Below are 22,811 nucleotides of genomic sequence, written 5' to 3' on the forward strand. Positions count from 1 at the left end.
TGTGTTTGAAGTTAGTTGTATTTAATGTAGCGGAACCTCCCAATTTGAGTTCCACTGACTTTGCAGCCAGGTCAGTTACACAAGATTGCCCTGTGCCCCATGAAATGAAACCCTCTCCAAAACCCTTGCCTGACTCGAGTCTTCCTCATTTCCATGCCGTAGTACAAACCCTATTAGATGTGTTTACCCCTGAGTGTGTCAGTGTGTGGCAGCTTGGATAATTCTCTGAGTGCTGATATCATGTCCTGTTTCTCAGAACCACAGTGAATGGCATCTGTCGACACTCCTCACTACTAACCCAGCTATTAGATGCTGTTAGAGCAAAGTGCTCTGTGCTGATCGACTGAGATGTTACTCTCTCTTTCTCTCTCTTGCTCGCTTGTTCACTCCCTCTCTCGTTTTTTCTTTCAATTCAATTCAATTTAAGGGCTTTATTGGCATGGGAAACGTATGTTAACATTGCCAAAGCAAGTGAAGTAGATAGTAAACAAAAGTGAAATAAACAATAAATATTAACAGTAAACATTACACTTATAAGTTCCAAAAGAATAAAGACATTTCAAATGTCATATTATGTATATATATACAGTGTTGTAACAATATGCAAATAGTTAAAGTACAAATGGGAAAATAAATAAACATAAATATGGGTTGTATTTACAATGGTGTTTGTTCTTCACTGGTTGCCCTTTTCTTGTGGCAACAGGTCACAAATATTGCAGCTGTGATGGCACACTGTGGTTTTTCACCCAGTAGATAAGGGAGTTTATCAAAATTGGGTTTGTTTTCTAATTATTTGTGGATCGCTGTAATCTGAGGGAAATATGTGTCTCTAATAAGGTCATACATTTGGCAGGAGGTTAGGAAGTGCAGCTCAGTTTTCACCTCATTTTGTGGGCAGTGTGCACAGCCTGTCTTCTCTTGAGAGCCAGGTCTGCCTACGGCAGCCTTTCTCAATAGCAAGGCTATGCTCACTGAGTCTTACATAGTCAAAGCTTTCCTTAAGTTTGGGTCAGTCACAGTGGTCAGGTATTCTGCCACTGTGTACTCTCTGTTTAGGGCCAAATAGCATTCTAGGCTTACTCAATCTACCAGCAGCCAGCAGGCTATTCACTTCTCTCTTTCTCTATGCCCAGAGAACACTAGAAACAAATCACATCACAACCTCAAAGTCAAGACAGTTGTGCTCGGATTCAATTCTAGTGACATGAAAAGAGAGTGATTTATGACTTTTTTGTGACTGTGTGTCGAGTCGGTGTGTGATACCTAGTTACAAACATAAAACTACACACAGGTATTAAAGTAGGTGTCTTCTATTGTGTTTCAGTGCTGGCCAGTTTCCGAGGGACGGTCCAGCATGGCTTGCCATTGGAGATTGGGGACACGGTGCAGCTCCTGGAGAAATGTGAAGGTAACTGATAACCTCTACTCATTTCACACCCACATAAACCATGAACCCCCCTTCAAGCTTCACAGATAGCCACTGTGACTCACAGATGGGCTGCGACTGCTGCTGCTGCTGGGGCTGTAGTCAACCTTTGAGGTTGGGCCATGTTTCCTTCCCCAGTCCGTCCCTCCAGGGGTATTGTGTTGCACATGAAATGTTAATAGACATTTGTAGTTTTTTTTCTTTTTGATGAGATAAACGTTTGTGGAGGCTCTCAGTTTGCTACTGTTTCCTGTGCCGCGAGAGGGAGAAGACTTCGCTTCCTGCTTCCCGCCCACATTGAGCTCAGAGAGAGCGAGAGAGTGTGTGTGTGTGTGTTTGCTTGCCTTAGACACAAAGAGACTGAGAGCTTGTGCGTGTGTGTGCTTGCTTGCATGTGTGTGTGTGTACATGCTAAGGAGTGTGTGTGTGTGTGTTTGCTTGCCAGTGTGTGTGTCCCTGCTTGCCTGTGTATTGCTAAGGAGTGTGTGAGCCTTAAGGCCGAGGCACTCACACTCCAGGTAACATTTTTCAGACAGAGCAGAGCAGGCGCCCGTCACACTTTCCTGTTTCCACCCAGCTAACTTACACAGCATTGACACAACCTTCCTCCCTTCTCAGGGCGGCATGATCTCACTTCCTCTTGTTGCTGAAGGACAGACAGACTGACAGATCCATCTGAGATAGCTGATGATGCATTCCAAACTCACTGAAGGAAATGATCTGACATCTAATATATACTATGTATGCAAAAGTATGTGGACACCCCTTCAAATGAGTGGATTCGGCTATTTCAGCCACACCCGTTGCTGACAGGTGTATAAAATCGAGCACACAGCCATGCAATCTCCATAGACAAACACAAGCCTAAGATCACCATGCGCATTGCCAAGCGTCGGCTGGAGGGGTGTAAAGCTCGCCGCCATTGGACTCTGGAGCAGTGGAAACGCATTCTCTGGAGTGATTAATCACGCTTCGCCATCTGGCAGTCCGACGAATGAATCTGGGTTTGGCGGATGCCTGGAGAATGCTACCTGCCCCAATGCATAGTGCCAACTGTAAGATTTGGTGGAGGAGGAATAATGGTCTGGGGCTGTTTTTCATGGTTCGGGCTAGGCCCCTTAGTTCCAGTGAAGGGAAATCTTAACCCTGCCGCATACAATGACATTCTAGACGATTCTGTGCTTCCAACTTTGTGGCAACAGTTTGGGGAAGGCCCTTTCCTGTTTCAGCATGACAATGCCCTCGTGCACAAAGCGAGGTCCATACAGAAATGTTTTGTTGATCGGTGTGGAAGAACTTACCTGGCCTGCACAGAGCCCTGACCTCAACCCCATCGAACACCTTTGGGATGAATTGGAACGCCGACTGCGAGCCAGGCCTAATCACCCAACATCAGTGCCCAACCTCACTAATGCGTTTGTGGCTTAATGGAAGCAAGTCCCCGCAGCAATGTTTCAACATCTAGTGGAAAGCCTTCCCAGAAGAGTGGAGGCTGTTATAGCAGCAAAGGGGGGGACAAACTCCATATTAATGCCCATGATTTTGGAATGAGATGTTCGACGAGCAGATGTCCACATACTTTTGGTCATATAGTGTATGTGGTTGGTTTGGATGGAGGGAAGAAATAAAATCTGTACCAGTTTCCACAACCCAAAGGCAAGACAGGGTGTTGACAAGAAGGTCTATCTATTCTGTACTAGAGAGGAGAGAAGTTACTAAAAAAGGGCTTCTGCCATTGCTGGTACTGTGTCATCAAGTTGCTACTGTAGTGTGATCACTCAAATGAAGTGTGATCGGTAACATACGACCGCTTCTTCTCTGACACTCTGGCCAAGCAAAAACTAGGAAGACTTCTAAAAGCAGAGGTCCTTCAGTAGGCAATACCACAGTGAGACTCATTCTCACCTTGTCTCTACCACTCATACCTCTTTAGCACTGTCACAGACAGGTGCTGGACCGAGTAGCACATTATGACCTTAGGTTACTAGTACTACTTACACCCCCTGGTGCTACTGACACCCCCTGGCTCACCAGCCTGGCCGGTGGCCACAACAAATACTGGGTGCTCAGTGCCATGTAACACCGTGCCTGGTAGGCTGCAGTAAACAGTGCAGTGACAGATACAGCCTCCCGTGATAAAGTGTTCCAGCTGGGTGTTTGTTTTACAGCTCGACAGCTCTACGACTGGTGTGGTCGGAGCTGAAGTGGCGATGCTTCAGTAACCCGGGCTGCATCCCAAATGGCACCCTATAGCCCATAGGGCTCTGGTCAAAATTAGTGCACTATACAGGGAGTAGGGTGCCATTTGAGACACAGCCCCAGTCATTTGTTTGGCAGTGAGAGGCAGCCATTACTTAACCAGACAGCTCTTTCTCTCCTCTCCTACTCTCCACTCCCATATCAGATGCTGTAGTGATGGAATGAAATTGATTATTTGGTGATTGACATTTTAACTGAGAGCGCAGAAGAGCCAATCTTCAGAATCATAATAGCAATGCTATCTATTAATTCAGTAGACACACACACACACAGACTCTTCGATAGAAGGAAAGATAGTGGGTCTGAAAGTCACGGTGACATGATGAAAATGTGATTTTTTTGTCTCCTCAGGCTGGTACAGGGGGTTCGTCCATAAGAATCCAAATGTCAAGGTGGGTGAGAGACTATTTTGTGTGAATTGAAGCTGTCAGTGCAGCTGCTATTTTCAGTTTCAGAAATATCAGGTCTCTGCTTTGATCTGAGGGCTGTGCAGCAAGCAGGTCAATAGGGAGAGGCTCATAGTTTAATAATGTCAAGTTGACACACGCACACACACGCTCACACACACACAAGTACATTTATTTGTATTGATTATATGCATCATTTACACTCGCTAACAGAATGTGTTAATGGTAGTACTGTTGAATGATACAGTTAGAATGACATTCAACATTCATTAGTTTGTTTATTCTCTCCCCCCAGGGTATTTTCCCATGCAGTTACATTCACTTGAAGAATGCCCATATCAAGAACAAAGGGTAAGTAATGAGTGTATTGTGTGTGTGTGTGGGTGGGTGTGTGTGTGTCTGTTTCAGTGTGTGTGTGCGTGTGTGTGTGTGTGTGTCTGTTTGTGTTTCCCTGTGTCTTTCTCTGAGAAGGCAAACAGCCTTATTAGATCAGCCAGTCTGGAAGGTGAGGGAGGTTTATGTCATTTCTGTAGAAAGGAAACGTTAGATAAACAGATTAACGTCATAATAACAGAACAGAGGTTAAGTGCTTCTTCTACCAGCCTCTCATAATGATACTGCATTGTTATCTGTGTGTGTGTGTGTGTGTGTGTGTGTGTGTGTGTGTGTGTGATAGTGTATTTTAACCCATGTTCGGTAGGTATACTGTAGTAATTTGATGTCCCTCTCTCTTTCTCTGACACACAGGCAGTTTGAGACTGTCATCCCCACAGAGGACTCTGTTATCACTGAGATGACATCCACCCTGAGAGACTGGGGGGCCATGTGGAAACGGCTCTACGTGGTAAAGAGTGTTCAACACACACATGTAGGAATGCATGCAGGAATACGCACAGACATGCATGAATTTACACATACACACGCACACATGCATGCACACACACACACACACGCATGTACGTGCATGTTCCCATGTGTATACCACACCTCCTCCAGAGTGGAGAATAGACCTGAATATTAACCATTGCAGACAGGGAATACCTTTCAACTAGTGGACAATACATTTTGCCTCAGCTGTTTTCCCTGCAGCAAACAGTGGAAGCTTTTTTCTGCATATTAACATTGCTTGTGTTTGTGTCCCTAATAAATTACCTGTGCTTGTTAGACAGAAAGTCTGAATTTGTGATGCATTATTTGTTATGGAAGGCTGACTGTCTGGCCCCATTTTCTTTACTCTGATATGTCTCTCTGTCTCTCGCTCTCTCTCTCTCTCTGTAGAAGAATGAGGGGGATCTGTTCCATCGGTTGTGGCACGTGATGAATGAGATCCTGGACCTGAGGAGACAGGTTCTGGTTGGTCACCTCACCAACGACCGCATGAAAGACGTCAAACAGCACATCACTGCCAGGTTGGACTGGGGAAACGAGTGAGTAGTGGCGAGAGAGAAACATTCCTGCATCCCAGTCCCCAGTCCCTGTCTTTGAATGTCACACTCCCTCCCCAGGCACATGATGTGCTCAATCAGTTCCGTTCTCCTTCAAACAGACACACCACACATTCAAACAGACACATACACACACACACACTTTTCATTTTGTATCAAACAGACACACACACAAACACTTTCCACTGCGTGTCTATCTCCCGGGCAGAAGGGATAAAACGACACCCGTCAGTCCCTTGTTGTTGGGTGTGGACAGACGACAGACGGCTCCCCCTGCCTCTCCTAGTCTTATACCATCCCATGCTTTGAAAGACTGATCTATCCCTGGGAGATTGGAGAGTGTGTGTGGGTACCCCTCTACTCCTCTATGTCCCTGTGAGACATAGCAGACTTGCAGTTTTGTCAAGTGTGTCCTGTCTAAATGGTTTGATGCACTGACAGTGCTGTGTGTGTGTGTGTGTGTGTGTGTGTGTGTGTGTGTGTGTGTGTGTTCCAGACAGCTGAGTTTGGACCTGGTACCTCGCAGGGAGTTCAGCATGGTGGACCCAGACGAGATCAGTGTCACAGAACTCTTCAAACTGGTGAGTTATATTCCCAAAACCAGGAACACTGTTCTCTTGTTACTGTTTATTCCCCACTCACTATCCTCATCAATCCACTGTCCACTATACCTTTCTCTAGCATTAGCCACATAGCTAGCCCTAATGACTGCAGAGTGTGTGCCAGTATTCTCCTCTGTAATTCAGGTGCGTATCCCCCCAACCCCCCCCGCCTTCCTCTCCCATCCCGTAACCATAGCAACCATATCCCCTGCCTGATGCTCATATCCTGATGTGAGGTGGCTTTTCTTTTCCCACACAATGTAATTAAAGCAGTTAATCCTTTTTGCTAAACAAAGAAGGTACATGGGGATGAGAAAGAGGGGAGTGAGGGATGAGATAAATAAAAGTCTAATGCATCTCTATTACAGCGTGTAGGATGTAGAAAATTACAGTAATTCCTTAGGAACTGAGACGGAAGATACAAAGGGGGAAGAACCAAACAATTACTGTTGTCGTCATGGATGCAAAACAATAATAACGCCACCATATTCATGATAATGGCAAAATGTAAAGCGCATAGAATTAAAAAGGTATTGTCTGACATTTACATGGGCGATACATTGGAGATAATACAAGGCAAGTACTGGAAACAATAGAACACTATGACAAATCTGGGAAGCCAGGCCTACTAGAGACTTCGAAAAGGCATTTGATAAAGTACGACTGGGGTTTATATATAAATGCCTGGAACATTTCAATTTTGGACAATCTCTTATGAATTGGGTTAAAATCATGTATAGTAAGCCTAGGTGTAAAATAGTAAATAATGGCTATTTCTCAGAAAGTTTTAAACTGTCAAGAGGAGTGAAACAAGGTTGTCCACTATCGGCATATCTATTTATTATTGCCATCGAGATGTTAGCTATTAAAATCAGATCCAACAATAATATCAAGGGATTGGAAATCCAGGGCTTAAAAACAAAGGTGTCATTGTACGCTGATGATTCATGTTTTCTTTTAAATCCACAACTTGAATCCCTCCACAGCCTCATAGAGGATCTAGATACATTTTCTAACCTCTCTGGATTACAACCAAATTATGATAAATGTACTATATTACGTATTGGATCACTAAAAAATACAATTTTTACATTACCATGTAGTTTACCAATAAAATGGTCTGATGGTGATGTGGATATACTCTGAATACATATCCCAAATGAAATAAATGATCTCACTCCAAATTTGTTTTATAGAAAGTTAGCAAAAATAGAAAAGATCTTCCTACCATGGAAAGGTAAATACCTGTCAATTTGTGGAAAAATCACCCTGATTAACTCTTTAGTATTATCCCAGTTTACCTATTTGCTTATGGTCTTGCCTACGCCAAGTGAACAGTTTTTAAAATTATATGAGAAATTTTTTTCTCCATTTTATTTGGAACGGCAAGCCAGTCAAAATTAAACGGGCCTATTTATATAATTAATATGAATTAGGAGGACAGAAATTATTAAATATTAAAGCATTAGACCTATCACTAAAAGCTTCAGTCATACAAAAATGATACTTAAATCCGAACTGGTTCTCTAGCAAACTAGTAAGATTGTCTCACCCAATGTTCAAGAAGGGACTTTTTCCCTTTATTCAGATTACAACCCCTCACTTTCAGGTGTTTGAAAAGGAAATAATCTCCCAAATATCACTATTTCTAAAACAAGCCATAGAAAGTTGGTTGCAATTTCAATTTAATCCTCCAGAAATAATATAACAAATATTGCAACAAATATTGTGGTTAAACTCAAATATACTAATTGATAAAAAACCATTATTTTTTGAGAAAAAAATTAAATAAAATTATAATCTTCGTAAATGATATTATCGGTAGGAATGGTGGAGTTATGTCGCACATGCAGCTAACAAAAACATATGGAAATGTCTGCTCTACCCAAAATTACAACCAAATAATTGCAGCATTACCGCAAAAATGGAAGAGGAAAGTGGAAGGAGGAAAAAGTAAGGAACTTGTCTGTCGGCCTTGCATTAAAGAACATAATTGGTTAAAGAAAATTGTGATAAATAAAAAAGTTTACCAGTTTCATTTAAGGACCAAAAGATTGACAGCCGTCCCATATAGATTGCAAACTAGTTGGGAAGAGATTTTTGACGTACCGATTCCATGGCATAGTGTTTATGAACTGACACGCAAAACGACGCCGGATTCAAAATTTAGAATTTTTCAATGTAAATTATTATATAAAATTCTTGCTACCAATAGAATGTTATTTGTATAGGGGATACAATCTTCCCAGCTCTGCAGATTTGGCTGTCAAGAGACAGAATCATTAGATCATTTGTTTTGGAACTGTCCATTTGTAGCTTGTTTCTGGACACAGGTCCAGGAATGGCTGAAGGATTGCAATATTTGCATGGAGCTGACCCTGCAGATAGCACTACTGGGTGATCTGAAAAGTAATAGTCAATCGATCAATAATATAATAATACTTTTAGCAAAATGTTTATTTTCAATCCACAAACTGTAGAAACAATGAGAATAGAAAGGTTCAGAACTTTTGTAAAACATCACAGTACAGTTGAAAAATATATGACAAATAGAAATCCAACATGGATGGTGTTATATTAACAATATTTGAACGGTTAGTTGAGTTACAATACTACACTATACTAGTTCCCCTCCTCTATTAAGTGAGGCAGAAACTGTCACATAAGACATTGTCTCCCCTCGGTTGCTTAACGTACTGTATAGTTGAGACAGAGAAGAAACCTGCTAATGAAATTCTGTCAGTTCTCACATAAACCTATTCATTCCAGATTAAACTAAACTGGGAGATTAACCCTGTTACGTAAACCGCAGAAAACATAATGTCTCAATGCCTGGCTGATGCCCCCTCTTCTCCTCCTTTATCCCTCCATCTTCCTCTCCTCCACCTCTATTAGTCCTCTCCCTGAAAGAAAAGTGAATATGAATGCAGGGCGGCCTTTGGCAGGGACTATAGCAGCCATCTGGTGGAGTGAGTGAGTGCATGCAAGAGTGCAAGGAAGACTTGGATTGGGTCCTGGCTCGATGTTTAGTTGTTAGCCACCAGTCCTTCTTTTTGTCCTTGTACTGGGCACCAACACAGACAGTGACTGAGGAAGATGAGAGCTTTAGTCTTTTTCTGTCCTCAGTTTATGCAGACTTGTGCAGTGAGCTGTGAATAATCTGTATTAAGGCGTCAGCATGCTTCAGTTCGGCTGGTGGGTAACGAGCTGAGATTAGGAGCACACTCTTAAAGGAAGTGCTCCTAATCTCAGCTTGTTACCTGCATAAAAGACACTTGTCCACAGAAGCAATCAGTCAATCAGATTACAAACTCTCCACCATGGCCAAGACCAAAGAGCTCTCCAAGGATGTCAGAGACAAGATTGTAGACCTACACAAGGCTGGAATGGGCTACAAGACCATCGCCAAGCAGCTTGGTGAGAAGGCGACAACAGTTGGTGCGATTATTCGCAAATGGAAGAAACACAAAAGAACTGTCGATCTCCCTCGGCCTGGGGCTCCATGCAAGATCTCACCTCGTGGAGTTGCAATGATCATGAGAACGGTGAGGAATCAGCCCAGAACTACATGGGAGGATCTTGTCAATGATCTCAAGGAAGATGGGACCATAGTCACCAAGAAAACAATTGGTAACACATTACGCCGTGAAGGACTGAAATCCTGCAGCGCCCGCAAGGTCCCCCTGCTCAAGAAAGCACATATACATACCCGTCTGATGTTTGCCAATGAACATCTGAATGATTCAGAGGAGAACTGGGTGAAAGTGTTGTGGTCAGATGAGACCAAAATCGAGCTCTTTGGCATCAACTCAACTCGCCGTGGTTGGAGGAGGAGGAATGCTGCCTATGTCCCCAAGAACACCATCCCCACCATCAAACATGGAGGTGGAAACATTATGCTTTGGGGGTGTTTTTCTGCTAAGGGGAAAGGACAGCTTCACCGCATCAAAGGGACGATGGACGGGCCATGTACCGTCAAATCTTGGGTGAGAACCTCCTTCCATCAGCCAGGGCATTGAAAATGGGTCATGGAGTGGCTCAAGAAAAAGCACATTAACGTCCTGGAGTGGCCTAGTCTCCAGACATTAATCCCATAGAGAATCTGTGGAGGGAGCTGAAGGGTTGAGTTGCCAAACGTCAGCCTCGAAACCTTAATGACTTGGAGAAGATCTGCAAAGAGGAGTGGGACAAAATCCCTCCTGAGATGTGTGCAAAACTGGTGGCCAACTACAAGAAACGTCTGACCTCTGTGATTGCCAACAAGGGTTTTGCCACCAAGTACTAAGTCATGTTTTGCAGAGGGGTCAAATACTTATTTCCCTCATTAAAATGCAAATACATTTATAACATTTTTGACATGCTTTTTTCTGGATTTGTTGTTATGCTGTCTCTCACTGTTCAAATAAACGTACCATTAAAATTATAGACTGATCATTTCTTTGTCAGTGGGCAAATGTACAAAATCAGCAGGGGATCAAATACTTTTTTCCCTCACTGTATATGCACAAACTCTTCCAAACTGTTTCTGCTTGGAAGCACGGGACGCCTTTACAGTACTACCCCACACACTGCTGTGTCAGATAATAATGTGGAGATATACTGTAGATCTGGTTGAGTTAATACATTATTATACAGTGCTTAAGAGCGCATTAGGCTTGATGCTGTCAGTACATTGTGCTACTGTTCATTCTATCCCAGTTTGACATGGCTGATTGTGTGTGTGCACATTTCCTAATGCGTGTGTGTGTGTTAGACTGATCATCTGTTTATTTCTACAAAGAGGGCAGCATATTAACTGAAACAAATTAGATTTGTGCGACTATTAAGGAAGCGTGCTGCGAAAATGCAGCCTCTGGAATTAAATGGAATACTTAACACATTTCTGGGAAATTAATATGCATAGCTTTTCCACAGCTACACTTAAAGGGCCAATCAGCTGTTGAAACAATAAAAAAGCATTTCCCCGACACTGTTTTGGTAAAAAGCTGAGGGACGGTTCGGGAGAAATGAAATCACTCTCAAATTGATAGACAGAGCTATGGATGGAAGTACTGACCATCAAAAATATCAAAATTATAGTTTTAACCATGTTTTGAGGCTATAGTGTTTTGTTTACATTTACTTTATTTACAAACATTGCAGTAAAACAAGTGTATATTTTGGGGTCTGATGGGGTATGATAGTTAAACTAAGCTAATGAGGCATTTCTAAGTTATATTCTTCAAGAATCAATGGGTACATACAATTAATTTATAAGTCCAAAATGGATGTTGCAACTGCTGATTGCCCCTTTAAAGGGTATTGGAGCAGAAGGGTAAAAATATAGCATATATTTGACCTAAATCTGAATTCCCTCTCTCCCTTTACCTGCTCTACTCAACCAGTTATAAAGCGCTTTCCTCAACTGAAATGAAAGGCAAAGGCCAGAGTAGACAGAACAGCTTAAAAGCCAATGCTGCCATTTATTTTCACAGAGCTAGGTCCACTTTGAAGCGTTTAATTCAAGTCAAATTAGATCATTTAATTTTTAATGAAGGTCAAAGCTGAATAAATCAGTTCATTGAAAAAGGGAAAGTGATTAAATTGTGTTCATGGGATAATCTCTGCACTCAGAACCAATGTTAAGGCTGTGTCTAGATACTATAATAAAACCCCTTCGGGTAATAAAACACCAGTGTGTTTGCACTACCTGATGACCATATGGTTTTGACATGTCTAATCCCCTGTGCACACATTACAGAGCGTTAGCTTACTGTCTTTATGACATCCCTAGTTCAGATAATAATCAACCGCTAGACCTGTGGTTGCACCAGCTGATGACCATCAAGGTTTTGACATTTCTGATCCTTTGATGATAAAGCACCACTAGACTAGACTGGTGTTTGCACTAGCCAGATGATCTCTGATCCTGTTTATCCACACTGCAGATGGAGCACCGTCACCGTAAGAAGGAGACTCCGGTCCCGGCCAGCACGCACCACCTCTTCGTCCACATGAAGAGCCTGATGAGCTCCAACCTGGGAGAGGAGCTGGAGGTGTTCTTCCACATCTACGACGGCAGGGAGAACAGGCCACTCAGGTAAAAAAAAAAGAAACATTGCAACCACTGTGACTGTATGTTCTGATATTCACACTGGTATACTACTTTGAATTAAACACTGTGTTGGGCATGCATTCTAAGTGATTACTATCGATATGTTGTTGACTTTAAAGTGTGTGCTCAAAGTGTACATTGAAGTATGTGTGTCTTGCATCCACTGGCGGCTGCCCCAAATCAAATTGCCCTAAAGGTATGAACGCATTTGTGTTGTGTTTTATTGTATTGCATTATATATTTTGAGAGACAGGACGCTGTAGGCTATGCTCAGGTTTGTGATGATGACTGTATGATGATCATTGAGTTGATGGGCTACAACATCCAAATGACTAAATGTAATGTTATGTCTGCGTCAGTCAGTGTTCTTTTAAGCTGTTAAAGGACCGCTTACAGTAAGTAGTACAGGAAGTAATACAGTAAGTAGTACAGTAAGTAGTACAGTAAGTAATACAGTAAGTGGTACAGAAAGTAATACAGTAAGTGGTACAGAAAGTGGTACAGTAAGTAGTACAGTAAGTAATACAGTAAGTAGTACAGTAAGTAGTACAGTAAGTGGTACAGTAAGTGGTACAGTAAGTGGTACAGTACGTAATACTGTAAGTAGTACAGTAAGTAATACAGTAAGTGGTACAGAAAGTAGTACAGTAAGTAATACAGTAAGTAATACAGTAAGTGGTACAGAAAGTAGTACACTAAGTAATACAGTAAGTAGTACAGGAAGTAATACAGTAAGGAGGGTCCCATGATGTGGCTTTGAAGTGAACAGGATTGACTGACCTCTGCCATTGTGTTGGGGGTCTTTGCAACTAACAATGGAATTAATTTAATTTGAACCAGTTCTGGCATCTAGCAACCAGTCTATCAGTTGTGTTTTTCCCTTGACCTCCATTGAGGCTAACACACTTGTAGCTAATCCTCTCGGACTGTAATGCTGCGTCACAATGAGCTGTTAACTGGTGGCATAGTTGAAGTGGGTAAGGCCATGTTCCTTTCATCTGACTGTAAACACACATCTGTCTCAAAGCCACGTCACTGGGTTGGTTTGGGGTTGGCCATGGCTGGTAGTAGTAGTTATAAGGGAGGCACACGGGTGATTACGTGCGAAGGGACACCACACACACGCACTTGGATGGAACCACGCATGTGGGCATGCACACTCTCACACACACACACACACACACACACACACTCACACACACACAATCAGCGTCATTGTTTCCTCTGAAGATTTGAGTGTCGCGAGTCAAAGGGCAGAAATTCCATTTCATCTCGCAAATGAATCTATTCATCAAAACAGAACAGAAATTGGAAATGTGAGAAGAGAGGCTCAAGCGTCCTCTTTCTGTACAACAGTGTCTGATGTCTGTACCCTGGTGGCTAACATGACAGAAACAAGGCTGACAGTGATGGGATGAATGTTTCAGCAGGTACAACAGAGATGAGAAGCCAAGTGTATCTAGTCAACTATTATTAATACACAGTTATTCGTAGGCATTGATAGACTGGTCCTAGAATTCATTGTAGAGTCTGTTGTCCAGATAATTGTCAATGGATGTTGCTCTGTCGTGTTTTATCCCCCCGGAAGCTTTTCAACCTTGGATATAGTTAGTCGCCACATTTCTTCCCCTTGTGAGTGTTGCTGTGACTAATATCACATGAGAGAACATCTATTTTTACCTTCCCTGCACAAGGCTGTGTTGATGACGTGTTTTGTGTGCCTGAACGTCGAGAGTGTGCACAGGGGAATAAGAGCAGTGCACGTTCTGAATAAAATACCTACCTGCACAGAGTGCCAGCGGGACTCACTTTAAAAAGGGGCCTATTTAAGTGTGTTCTCTTGGCTCTCTAACTCACAGCTCTGAAGTCCATGATAATGAAGGCAAAAAAAAATGTGCTTTCCCAGCGAGCAACTTTGTTTCGTAGTGTATAATTAGCTTTAACGGTATTAACTTCATTTTCGCTCCAATCTCGCTCTCTCTCTCTCTGGCTTTCTTTTAAAAAGCTTGCCACTAAGCACCTGTGCCAGGTAATTGGTCCTTCATTGTAATGCCATGCCGTTTGAAATGTATTTTAAGCTCACTACCTAGAAGATATTTATCTTAATAAGAAGTAAGTGTGCTTAGAACAATACAATAGCTGTCGCTCAGTTGCTTGACAAATATAAACGTAATCCCCCCCACAAAACATAGTCAGAATCGTTTGAAAGACTATATAAAATATATGATTCTTACCTTGATATAGACTTGATGGAATTGTGCATCTTCTAGCCCTGAGACATGAGAAACACAACACGTCCTACTTTTCCCAGCCAACTGACACATTATGTGAATTAGTTTCTCTATGCAAGTGGCACTTTATCTTATCTCATCTTAACTAATTACTTTCTCCCCCTCTCTCTTTTTCCTTTTTCTCTCTCTCTCTCTGGCTGGGGGGGTGAGGGTGAGGGCTGTTCAGCTGTCTGCCTACTGTTCCTCCATTGTTCCTCCATTCTCTGGAAGCTCTGGGTGCCCACTGAGTTTATTCCAGGCTTATCTTCCTTCCACCTATGTTGTCTTGAAGGGGAATCTGGCTACATCCCAAATGGCACCCGCTACTTTTGACGTTGGGCTCTGGTCAAAAGTAGTGCACTATATAGGGAATAGGGTGCCATTTGGGACGCAGCCTCTGTTTATTGGCTGTTTTCCAAGGCAGTTTTCTCTGCCTGGCTGACAGCCAGTTAATTAGTCCTTATGGTGTTGTGTTGGTCCGGGGTTTGACTGGAGCCAGATGGGGGTCTGACCTGCTCTTTCTCAACCACAGCTAGAGGAAAGAGAAACCATGCCAGCACCACCAGCTCAGCAGAAGCCCCTATTCAGAGTCAGACATGGCATCTGTGTTATATCTGATAACCCTAGCATGGATGCAGGCACATACAACACACACACACACACACACACACACACACACACACACACACACACACACACACGTATATTCACAACTACAACCCCTCTGAAGAGTGGATGACACTGACAAGCCATCCAAACTCCGCTCTCTCTCTCTCTCTACTTTACAGTTCTGTCAACCGTCACTCAAGCCCCTGTCTCTCTGCTGTCATATAAACTAATGGGTTCCCTCTCCTCTTCCACGCTCTGGTCAGCTTTAACAAGACTGGGGATGGATGGATGAGTGGTGATGGGGCACTAGCTGCTGTCTACACAAACATCTATTGTTAGAGCAGCCAGTAAAACAACAGCAGTCTAATTAGAACTGTCACAGATGGTGTAGTGGGGACACATTCACTGATAGCTTGGATGTTGAATAGTATGCTTGGACCCAGACACTTTGAAAAAAACTATAACATATGGCTTCCACTGTTGTTACAAATTCCGTGTCTATGAGACACTCCCACAGTGCTTCACTCTGTGTTTGTGTCTGTGTGTCTGTGTGTGTGAATGTGTGTAGGCCATATTGTCTGGCTATACGTTAGTCCGTCAGACTGATTCAGACAGTCCATTGTGGAGTGATATCCCGTCTCCTCTTCCCCTGGAGACTCAGTATAACATGGTTAATTTAGCCAGTCATCAACACACACCAGCCAGGTCATTCTGGCCCACGCTCATGTCTGGATTTCTGTCTTAATGCAATCATTAAAAACAAACGCTCTGAGCACCGCAGAGGGACTATGTGATGAGAGAAAGAGAGGGAGAGAGAGAGGGAGAGAGAGAGGGAGAGAGAGAGGGGGAGGGAGAGAGAAGCCATTCATGATATTTAAATGAACCTGCTGATAGGCAGTGATATGGTCCCACTAGGGGCCTGCTAGTGGTCTGAGGCAACCAGATCAGCAGCCTTACAGCTGTGTGTGTGTGTGTGTGTGTCGGGGGGCTCAGGGACCTGTATGCGCTGGGGCGGCTGGTAATTGGAGGATGAGGTTTCAACAATGTAGTGTTAATTAGAGATTGGAGTGTGTGTGTGTGTGTGTGTGTGTGTGTGTGTGTGTGTCTGTGTGTGTGTGTGGAATCTATCCATCTCCTGGTTTGCTTGCTGAATTAATAGGCTAGCTAGCTAACAGTCCATGTAAGGCTATAGCTGTAGCAGCAAGTTTGGAGTTGGCTTGCTGTTCCAGCGTTACAAGGCTCTCTCTCTGCTTATCTGAGGGCTGTGAAAGTCACCTAACGGGATTAGCTGGCCGTTGGCAGCGGGATGGGCAAGCACGGCAGGGGATGGTGTGTGTGTCCTCTGTCTGACAGTCACTCTCCTCCCTATCCTTTGAGCATGGGCGCATCTGAGGCCAGTTCTGTAATGCTGCAGTTGGTTAAATGCACATTCTGTAGATGATTTGTATTTTTGTATACACGGTATGTATAATAAACTATGTACATATTAAAATAAAATGGCTTGTGGTTGACTGTTCTGCAGCCGAACGATGATGATGATGATGCATATTAAAATACTAGCGGTTACTGTTTCTAGACAGCAACACAAGTCAGAAGTTTATTATGTAAGGGGTAAACGCTGACGTTCTGTACATTACCTTGGTCATAACGGACGACGTAGCGGGACGAGGTAATGTACAGGACGGAGGGGTTTATCCCACTTAAACCACAGTTACCAGAGAAAACACATTTACAAAGTACACATTTACTGCTAGAAATAAAATCGTTTTGTTGATATTTAAATACTTTCTCATCTTTTGGTTGCTAGAGAAACAACCCAGTCGTTCGTTCGATTAGTTCTATATTTAAGGACGTGACCCAGTTTTTTCATTCTGTATGTTGCCATGCTCGCTGGCAATGTTCTTATCCCTTACTTGCTAGCTAGCCAACTAGTTACGGCTAACACAGTCACGACCTCTGCAGCCAGAATAACAGAAAATTAGCTGCGTTTGCGTTTGTTTAAGCTGTTTTCTATTGACATTAATTTGGTTACTTCCATAACAACGAGCTGATGATGCCCAATTTTGCCTGGCAAAGTGCCTTCTCGTCAAGACACTCAACACTGTTCATTACATGGAGATCACATTGCTTATCAAACACTAGGCTAGAAGCTAGCTAAATAGTTTGTTGTTAGCAAACCTGTGAATATGACAGCCAAATAAAAAAAACTCTGGGTTACCTCTTGTTGTACTCTTGTAGACTAGTACACTACATCTGCTTGTACATTAGTACACTACTAGTGCACTACATCAGCTTGTACTCTAGTACACTACTCTCATGTGGGAGACCTGATCTGGTAGCTTGCATGTTGTTTTAGCCAACTCCCCTCCTCTGTCATGTTTGCTGTCATCCGCAACATGTGTTTTATTTATGGCATGACAATGAATAACCTCTCTTCCCCTCCTCTTCCTCTTCTCTCCTCTTTTCTCCTCTTCTCTTCTCTTCTCTCCTCCTCCAGTGAAAGGTTCTTTGTCAGACTGAATAAGAACGGAGTGCCCAAGTCGCCAGAGAAGACAGAGAGACAATGCACCCTCTTTGTGGTGAGTACTGAACTTCACTGTGTCTTCTATGCACTCTAGGGGGTTATAGAAGTAGTAGTAGTACTGCACATGACACTTTGTCTGTTATTGTATTGAGGATACTACCATAACCCTTTGATTAAAAATGTATGTATTTTTCTCTCTTCAGGATTTGGGGAGCAGCGATCTCAGAAAAGATGTCTACATTGTTGTTCACATTATGAGAATTGGCAAGATTTCCGTTTTTTTTCTTCTTCAATTAGTCAATCACTATACATACACTACATGTATGTACAGTGCATACATTTTTAAAAAAACATTAGTATTATAGTATTGCAGTAATTATAGTATAGTGGTAACACTGTCTGACATAGTAACTACAGAGCACTGATGTACAGACATTGACTGTGTTGTTGTTATGTTGGTTGCAGGGCGGATGGGTGCTGGGGAGAAGAAGAACCTGTGTAGTATCCAGTACAGACGGCCCTTCGGTTGTGCTGTGGTCAGTATCGCAGACCTCCTCACGGCAGACTCTAAAGACGACCACCTACTGAAGGTTTACGCGTGAGTCACCTTCCATCAAATCTAAAGTGCATTTTACACGGACGTCACAACTCACAATACACTTCAGTACCCTCTCACAGACAATTAAATAATGATGATGGAGAGTATCAAAGTGCACAGAGTAGCAGATACATTTTTCAGCTTTCACAGTGGACTGATTGTAGTGCAACAGTGTTTGACCAGCTTTCACACACACACACCCACACCCACACACACACACACACACACACACACAGGTACTATTAAAGCACTCTAGATACATGCCCGAGGGGGATAGAAATAGCTGTTATGGACACAGTAATGGTTTTTGACCTACATAGGGGCTGAAATGGGTGGACTATATTGCCCTACCAAGCAAAAGGCAGGAACTGCTCATTTGGTCGAAAATGAGTTAATGTCATTTTTGTTACATTAAATACATGCTTAATCATGTGGACAAGTATCATGCCTTTATTGTATTGTGTTTTGGAGAAAATGGGGGTCATGTTAGCAGTAACTGCATAAGGTTATGTGAAACCAAGGTAAATAAAAGCAATTTTTCTCAGTTCCACGCTATGAGCAGTTACTACCTTTTTGCTTGGTAGGGCAGTATAGGCCTATAGTATTTACCCCAGAGAAGTGACGTATCTCTACTTCTGTGTTTCATTGGATTTATATTGTAAAGTTGTAGAATGCTATTGGGCTAATGTTATCTTGTTGACCCAAATCATGCATGACAAACCATGTTTTGCATTTGTGTTCCAGATGTACCACAGAAAGCGAGTGGTATCAAATCCACGAGAACATCATCAGAAAGGTCAATTCCAGATACAACCTATCGGGTTCCAACACGGGTAAGGAACAACCTCCCTTTGTATTTCTCACCTCACAACTAGCGAAAACATTATACCTCTAACATTCTGCGAACTGAAAATACATGAGATGCGATGGATGGGAGTTTAATGGGAAGCCGATTAGCTCTCTGCTGTAGAGTTCCACTGTAGCTGGGTTTGTACCTCGCTGCTCCGGGGGAAGCCTGCACAGCTCAATATGCATTGAACTGATATAAATAGAAATCCCCTCCATATGAAACTAAATGTCTGCAGTTCTCCCTAGCAACAGGTTGATGGATATGAGGAGAACATTAGGTTTTGGCTGTGAAAGGAAATTGCAAATCGGATGGAAAGGAAGTGGCTGGAAGACGCTTAAACATATGTATGAATCTCTTCTCAAATAGGCCTAAATGATATCGTGTGTGCGTATATTTGTCTGTGTGTGCATTCGTGTGTGTGTGCGTCATCAATGGCTAATTTCAATAACTACCTCGCCCTATTCTTATATAGCTTGTTTACAACAATAAGATTAGTAGCTAACTGGCCTGTATTCTCTCCACATAGAAAACACTGGGAAGGATTATAGGATTTGGATCTCCATAAACAGAGTCTTATCTCAGAGTCCGACCTGCAAGTCTGCTCCTATTTCTGCCTCAGCGCCTCAAAAGACCAGCAGTAATTGCGTGAGGTGCAGTCACAACTTGAATAATCTGGTAGTGGAGGGAGCAGCAGCAACACAGTAATTACGATGCTATACTAAGCCTACTAATGATAATGAAATAACTTATTATTATAATTATGATCTTAATAATAATAGTAATAATAACAATAAGAAGGAGATCAAGGGAAGAAAATAAAAAAATCGGACAATTTGGAACAGTGTAAACAACGCTAAATAAATTAGAAATAATTCCAGAGAGGCTGTTCTAACAAAAAAAAAGTGTAAAGCCATTATTACAGCATAGCAAAGATGAAAACAGCCACATTTGTGAAATTGTTTATCTGACATGTGGTTGGGTGAGACTTGGTGCTCACGGAATCAGTAGGCTATTAAACAAACACTCAAACAGGCAACATAAACAGGATCTGTCTTATTTCTGTAGATATATATATATGATTTATAAAGCCAGGCACATTTAACAGTTAGGCTATTGATTATAGACCTAATTAAGTTGGGGTTTCCTCTCTCCTTAATTTTCTTAGACAATTAAGGCAAGGGCTGTTTTCTCGTCTCCTAACTCCGCTGCTGCCTCCACCGCATTGTTCTCAACACCAATATGCTGGTTAACTTTGCTATTATGCACATAGCAACATGGTCTAGTCAAATGTGCCAATTCAACAGCGCACTGATGTGTTTAAGAATTGCGGACAGCGACCACTATCCAACGCGGGAGAAAGCACATGTATTATAAAATAATATACCATTGTTCTTACATAATATAACCATATACCATGTCTTAGACTGATGGACTGTGCCATCCCAACGGCCTCCACAATGGATCAGTCCACTCAGACAGGCGCCAATCAGACAGGTGTCTTGCGCACCATGATATTTTTGTAATATGTTTTTTGCTATTGCTCGACTAAAGAAATCTCGGTCGACCAACAGCTTATCAACCAAACAATCGACTAGTCGACTAAATGGGATCAGCCCTAATAGCTAGCATCGCAATATCCAGCACTGGCGCCAGCTGAAATCCCAAATGAAAGATTGGCTTTGGAATAAATTAAGATGTTATTTGCTCAGTTGAATTGATAAGCGAGAAATTGGATGAATTCCCAGACAAAAATGAACTGGGGAACGACACTAAGTAGGATAACAATATTCTTACAGAGATACTTTAAATCAAATCATTTGCCACATGCGCCGAATACAACAGGTGTAGACATTACAGTGAAATGCTTACTTACAAGCCCTTCACCAACAATGCATTTTTTAAAGAAGAAAAAAAAGTGTTAAGTAAAAAAAATTAAAGCAAATAACTAAAGAGTAGCAGTAAAATCAAATAACAGTAGGGAGGCTATATATAGGGCGGTACCGGTGCAGAGTCAATGTTTGGGGGCACCGGCTAGTTGAGGTAATTGAGGTAATATGTACATGTGGGTAGAGTTAAAGTGACTATGCATAAATAATTAACAGAGTAGCAGCAGCGTAAAAGAGGGGGGTGGGAGTCGGGGGGCAGTGCAAATAGTCTGGGTAGCAATGATTAGCTGTTCAGGAGTCTTATGGCTTGCGAGTAGAAGCTGTTGAGAAGCCTTTTGGACCTAGACTTGGCGCTCTGGTACCGCTTGCCGTGCGGTAGCAGAGAGAACAGTCTATGACTAGGGTGGCTGGAGTCTTTGACAATTTTGAGGGCCTTCCTCTGACACCGCCTGGTATAGAGGTCCTGGATGGCAGGAAGCTTGGCCCCAGTGATGTACTGGGCCGTACGCACTACCCTCTGTAGTGCCTTGCGGTCGGAGGCCGAGCAGTTGCCATACCAGGCGGTGATGCAACCAGTCAGGATGCTCTCGATGGTGCGGCTGTAGAACTTTTTGAGGATCTGAGGACCCATGCCAAATATTTTCAGTCTCCCGAGGGGGAATAGGCTTTGTCGTGCCATCTTCACAACTGTCTTGGTGTGTTTGGACCGTGATAGTTCGTTGGTGATGTACACAACAAGGAACTTGAAGCTCTCAACCTGTTCCACTACAGCCCCGTCAATGAGAATGGGGGCGTGCTCAGTCCTCTTTTTTTTTTCCTGTAGTCCACAATCATCTCCTTTGTCTTGATCATGTTGAGGGAGAGGTTGTTATCCTGGCACCACACGGCCAGATCACAGACCTCCTCCCTATAGGCTGTCTCATCGTTGTAGGTGATCAGGCCTACCACTGTTGTGTCGTCAGCAAACTTAATAATGGTGTTGGAGTCGTGCCTGGCCATGCAGTCATGGGTGAACATGGAGTACAGGAGGGGACTGAGCACGCACCCCTGAGGGGCCCCCGTGTTGAGGATCAGCGTGGCAGATGTGTTGTTACCTACCCTTACCACCTGGGGGCGGCCCGTCAGGAAGTCCAGGATCCAGTTGCAGAGGGAGGTGTTTAGTCCCAGGATCCTTAGCTTAGTGATGAGCTTTGTGGGCACTATTGTGTTGAACGCTGAGCTGTAATCAATGAACAGCATTCTCACGTAGGTGTTCCTCTTGTCCAGCTGGGAAAGGGCAGTGTGGAGTGCAATAGAGATTGCATCATCTGTGGATCTGTTGGGGCGGTATGCAAATTGGAGTGGGTCTAGGGTTTCTGGGATAATGGTGTTGATGTGAGCCATGACCAGCCTTTCAAAGCACTTCATGGCTATAGACGTGAGTGCTACGGGTCGGTAGTCATTTAGGCAGGTTATCTTTGTGTCCTTGGGCACAGGGACTATGGTGGTCTACAAAATGTCAGTGAAGACACTTGCCAGTTGGTCAGCACATGCTCGGAGTACACGTCCTGGTAATCCGTCTGGCCCTGCGGCCTTGTGAATGTTGGCCTGCTTAAAAGTCTTACTCACATCGGCAACAGAGAGCGTGATCACATAGTCATCCGGAACAGCTGGTGCTCTCATGCATGCTTCAGTGTTGCTTGCCTCGAAGCGAGCATAGAAGTAATTTAGCTCATCTGGTAGGCTTGTGTCACTGGGCAGCTCGCGGCTGTGCTTCCTTTTGTAGTCTTTAATAGTTTTCAAGCCCTGCTACATCCGCCGGTGTAGTATGATTCAATCTTAGTCCGGTATTGACTCTT

General features: G+C 43.0%; 1 protein-coding gene across 5 annotated transcripts in view; it reads left to right on the forward strand.

Annotated features, from left to right (window-relative positions):
• Positions 1 to 22,811, forward strand: part of LOC121543671 (dedicator of cytokinesis protein 4-like) — a 125,881-nt gene that overhangs the window by 39,035 nt on the left and 64,035 nt on the right. For 3 of the 5 annotated variants that reach the window (XM_041853725.1, XM_041853728.1, XM_041853727.1), the window contains exons 2-12: positions 1,328 to 1,411; positions 4,040 to 4,080; positions 4,391 to 4,446; positions 4,843 to 4,963; positions 5,374 to 5,522; positions 6,037 to 6,121; positions 12,070 to 12,221; positions 17,613 to 17,694; positions 17,843 to 17,903; positions 18,105 to 18,237; positions 18,982 to 19,070. In XM_041853725.1, coding sequence (XP_041709659.1) covers positions 1,328 to 1,411; positions 4,040 to 4,080; positions 4,391 to 4,446; positions 4,843 to 4,963; positions 5,374 to 5,522; positions 6,037 to 6,121; positions 12,070 to 12,221; positions 17,613 to 17,694; positions 17,843 to 17,903; positions 18,105 to 18,237; positions 18,982 to 19,070 — 1,053 coding nt within the window. The remainder of the gene's footprint in view (positions 1 to 1,327; positions 1,412 to 4,039; positions 4,081 to 4,390; positions 4,447 to 4,842; positions 4,964 to 5,373; positions 5,523 to 6,036; positions 6,122 to 12,069; positions 12,222 to 17,612; positions 17,695 to 17,842; positions 17,904 to 18,104; positions 18,238 to 18,981; positions 19,071 to 22,811) is intronic. The other 2 variants (XM_041853726.1, XM_041853729.1) reach the window with 1 other exon arrangement.

This window comes from Coregonus clupeaformis, unplaced genomic scaffold (genome assembly GCF_020615455.1).
Source record: "Coregonus clupeaformis isolate EN_2021a unplaced genomic scaffold, ASM2061545v1 scaf0025, whole genome shotgun sequence".
Lineage (NCBI taxonomy): Eukaryota > Metazoa > Chordata > Actinopteri > Salmoniformes > Salmonidae > Coregonus > Coregonus clupeaformis.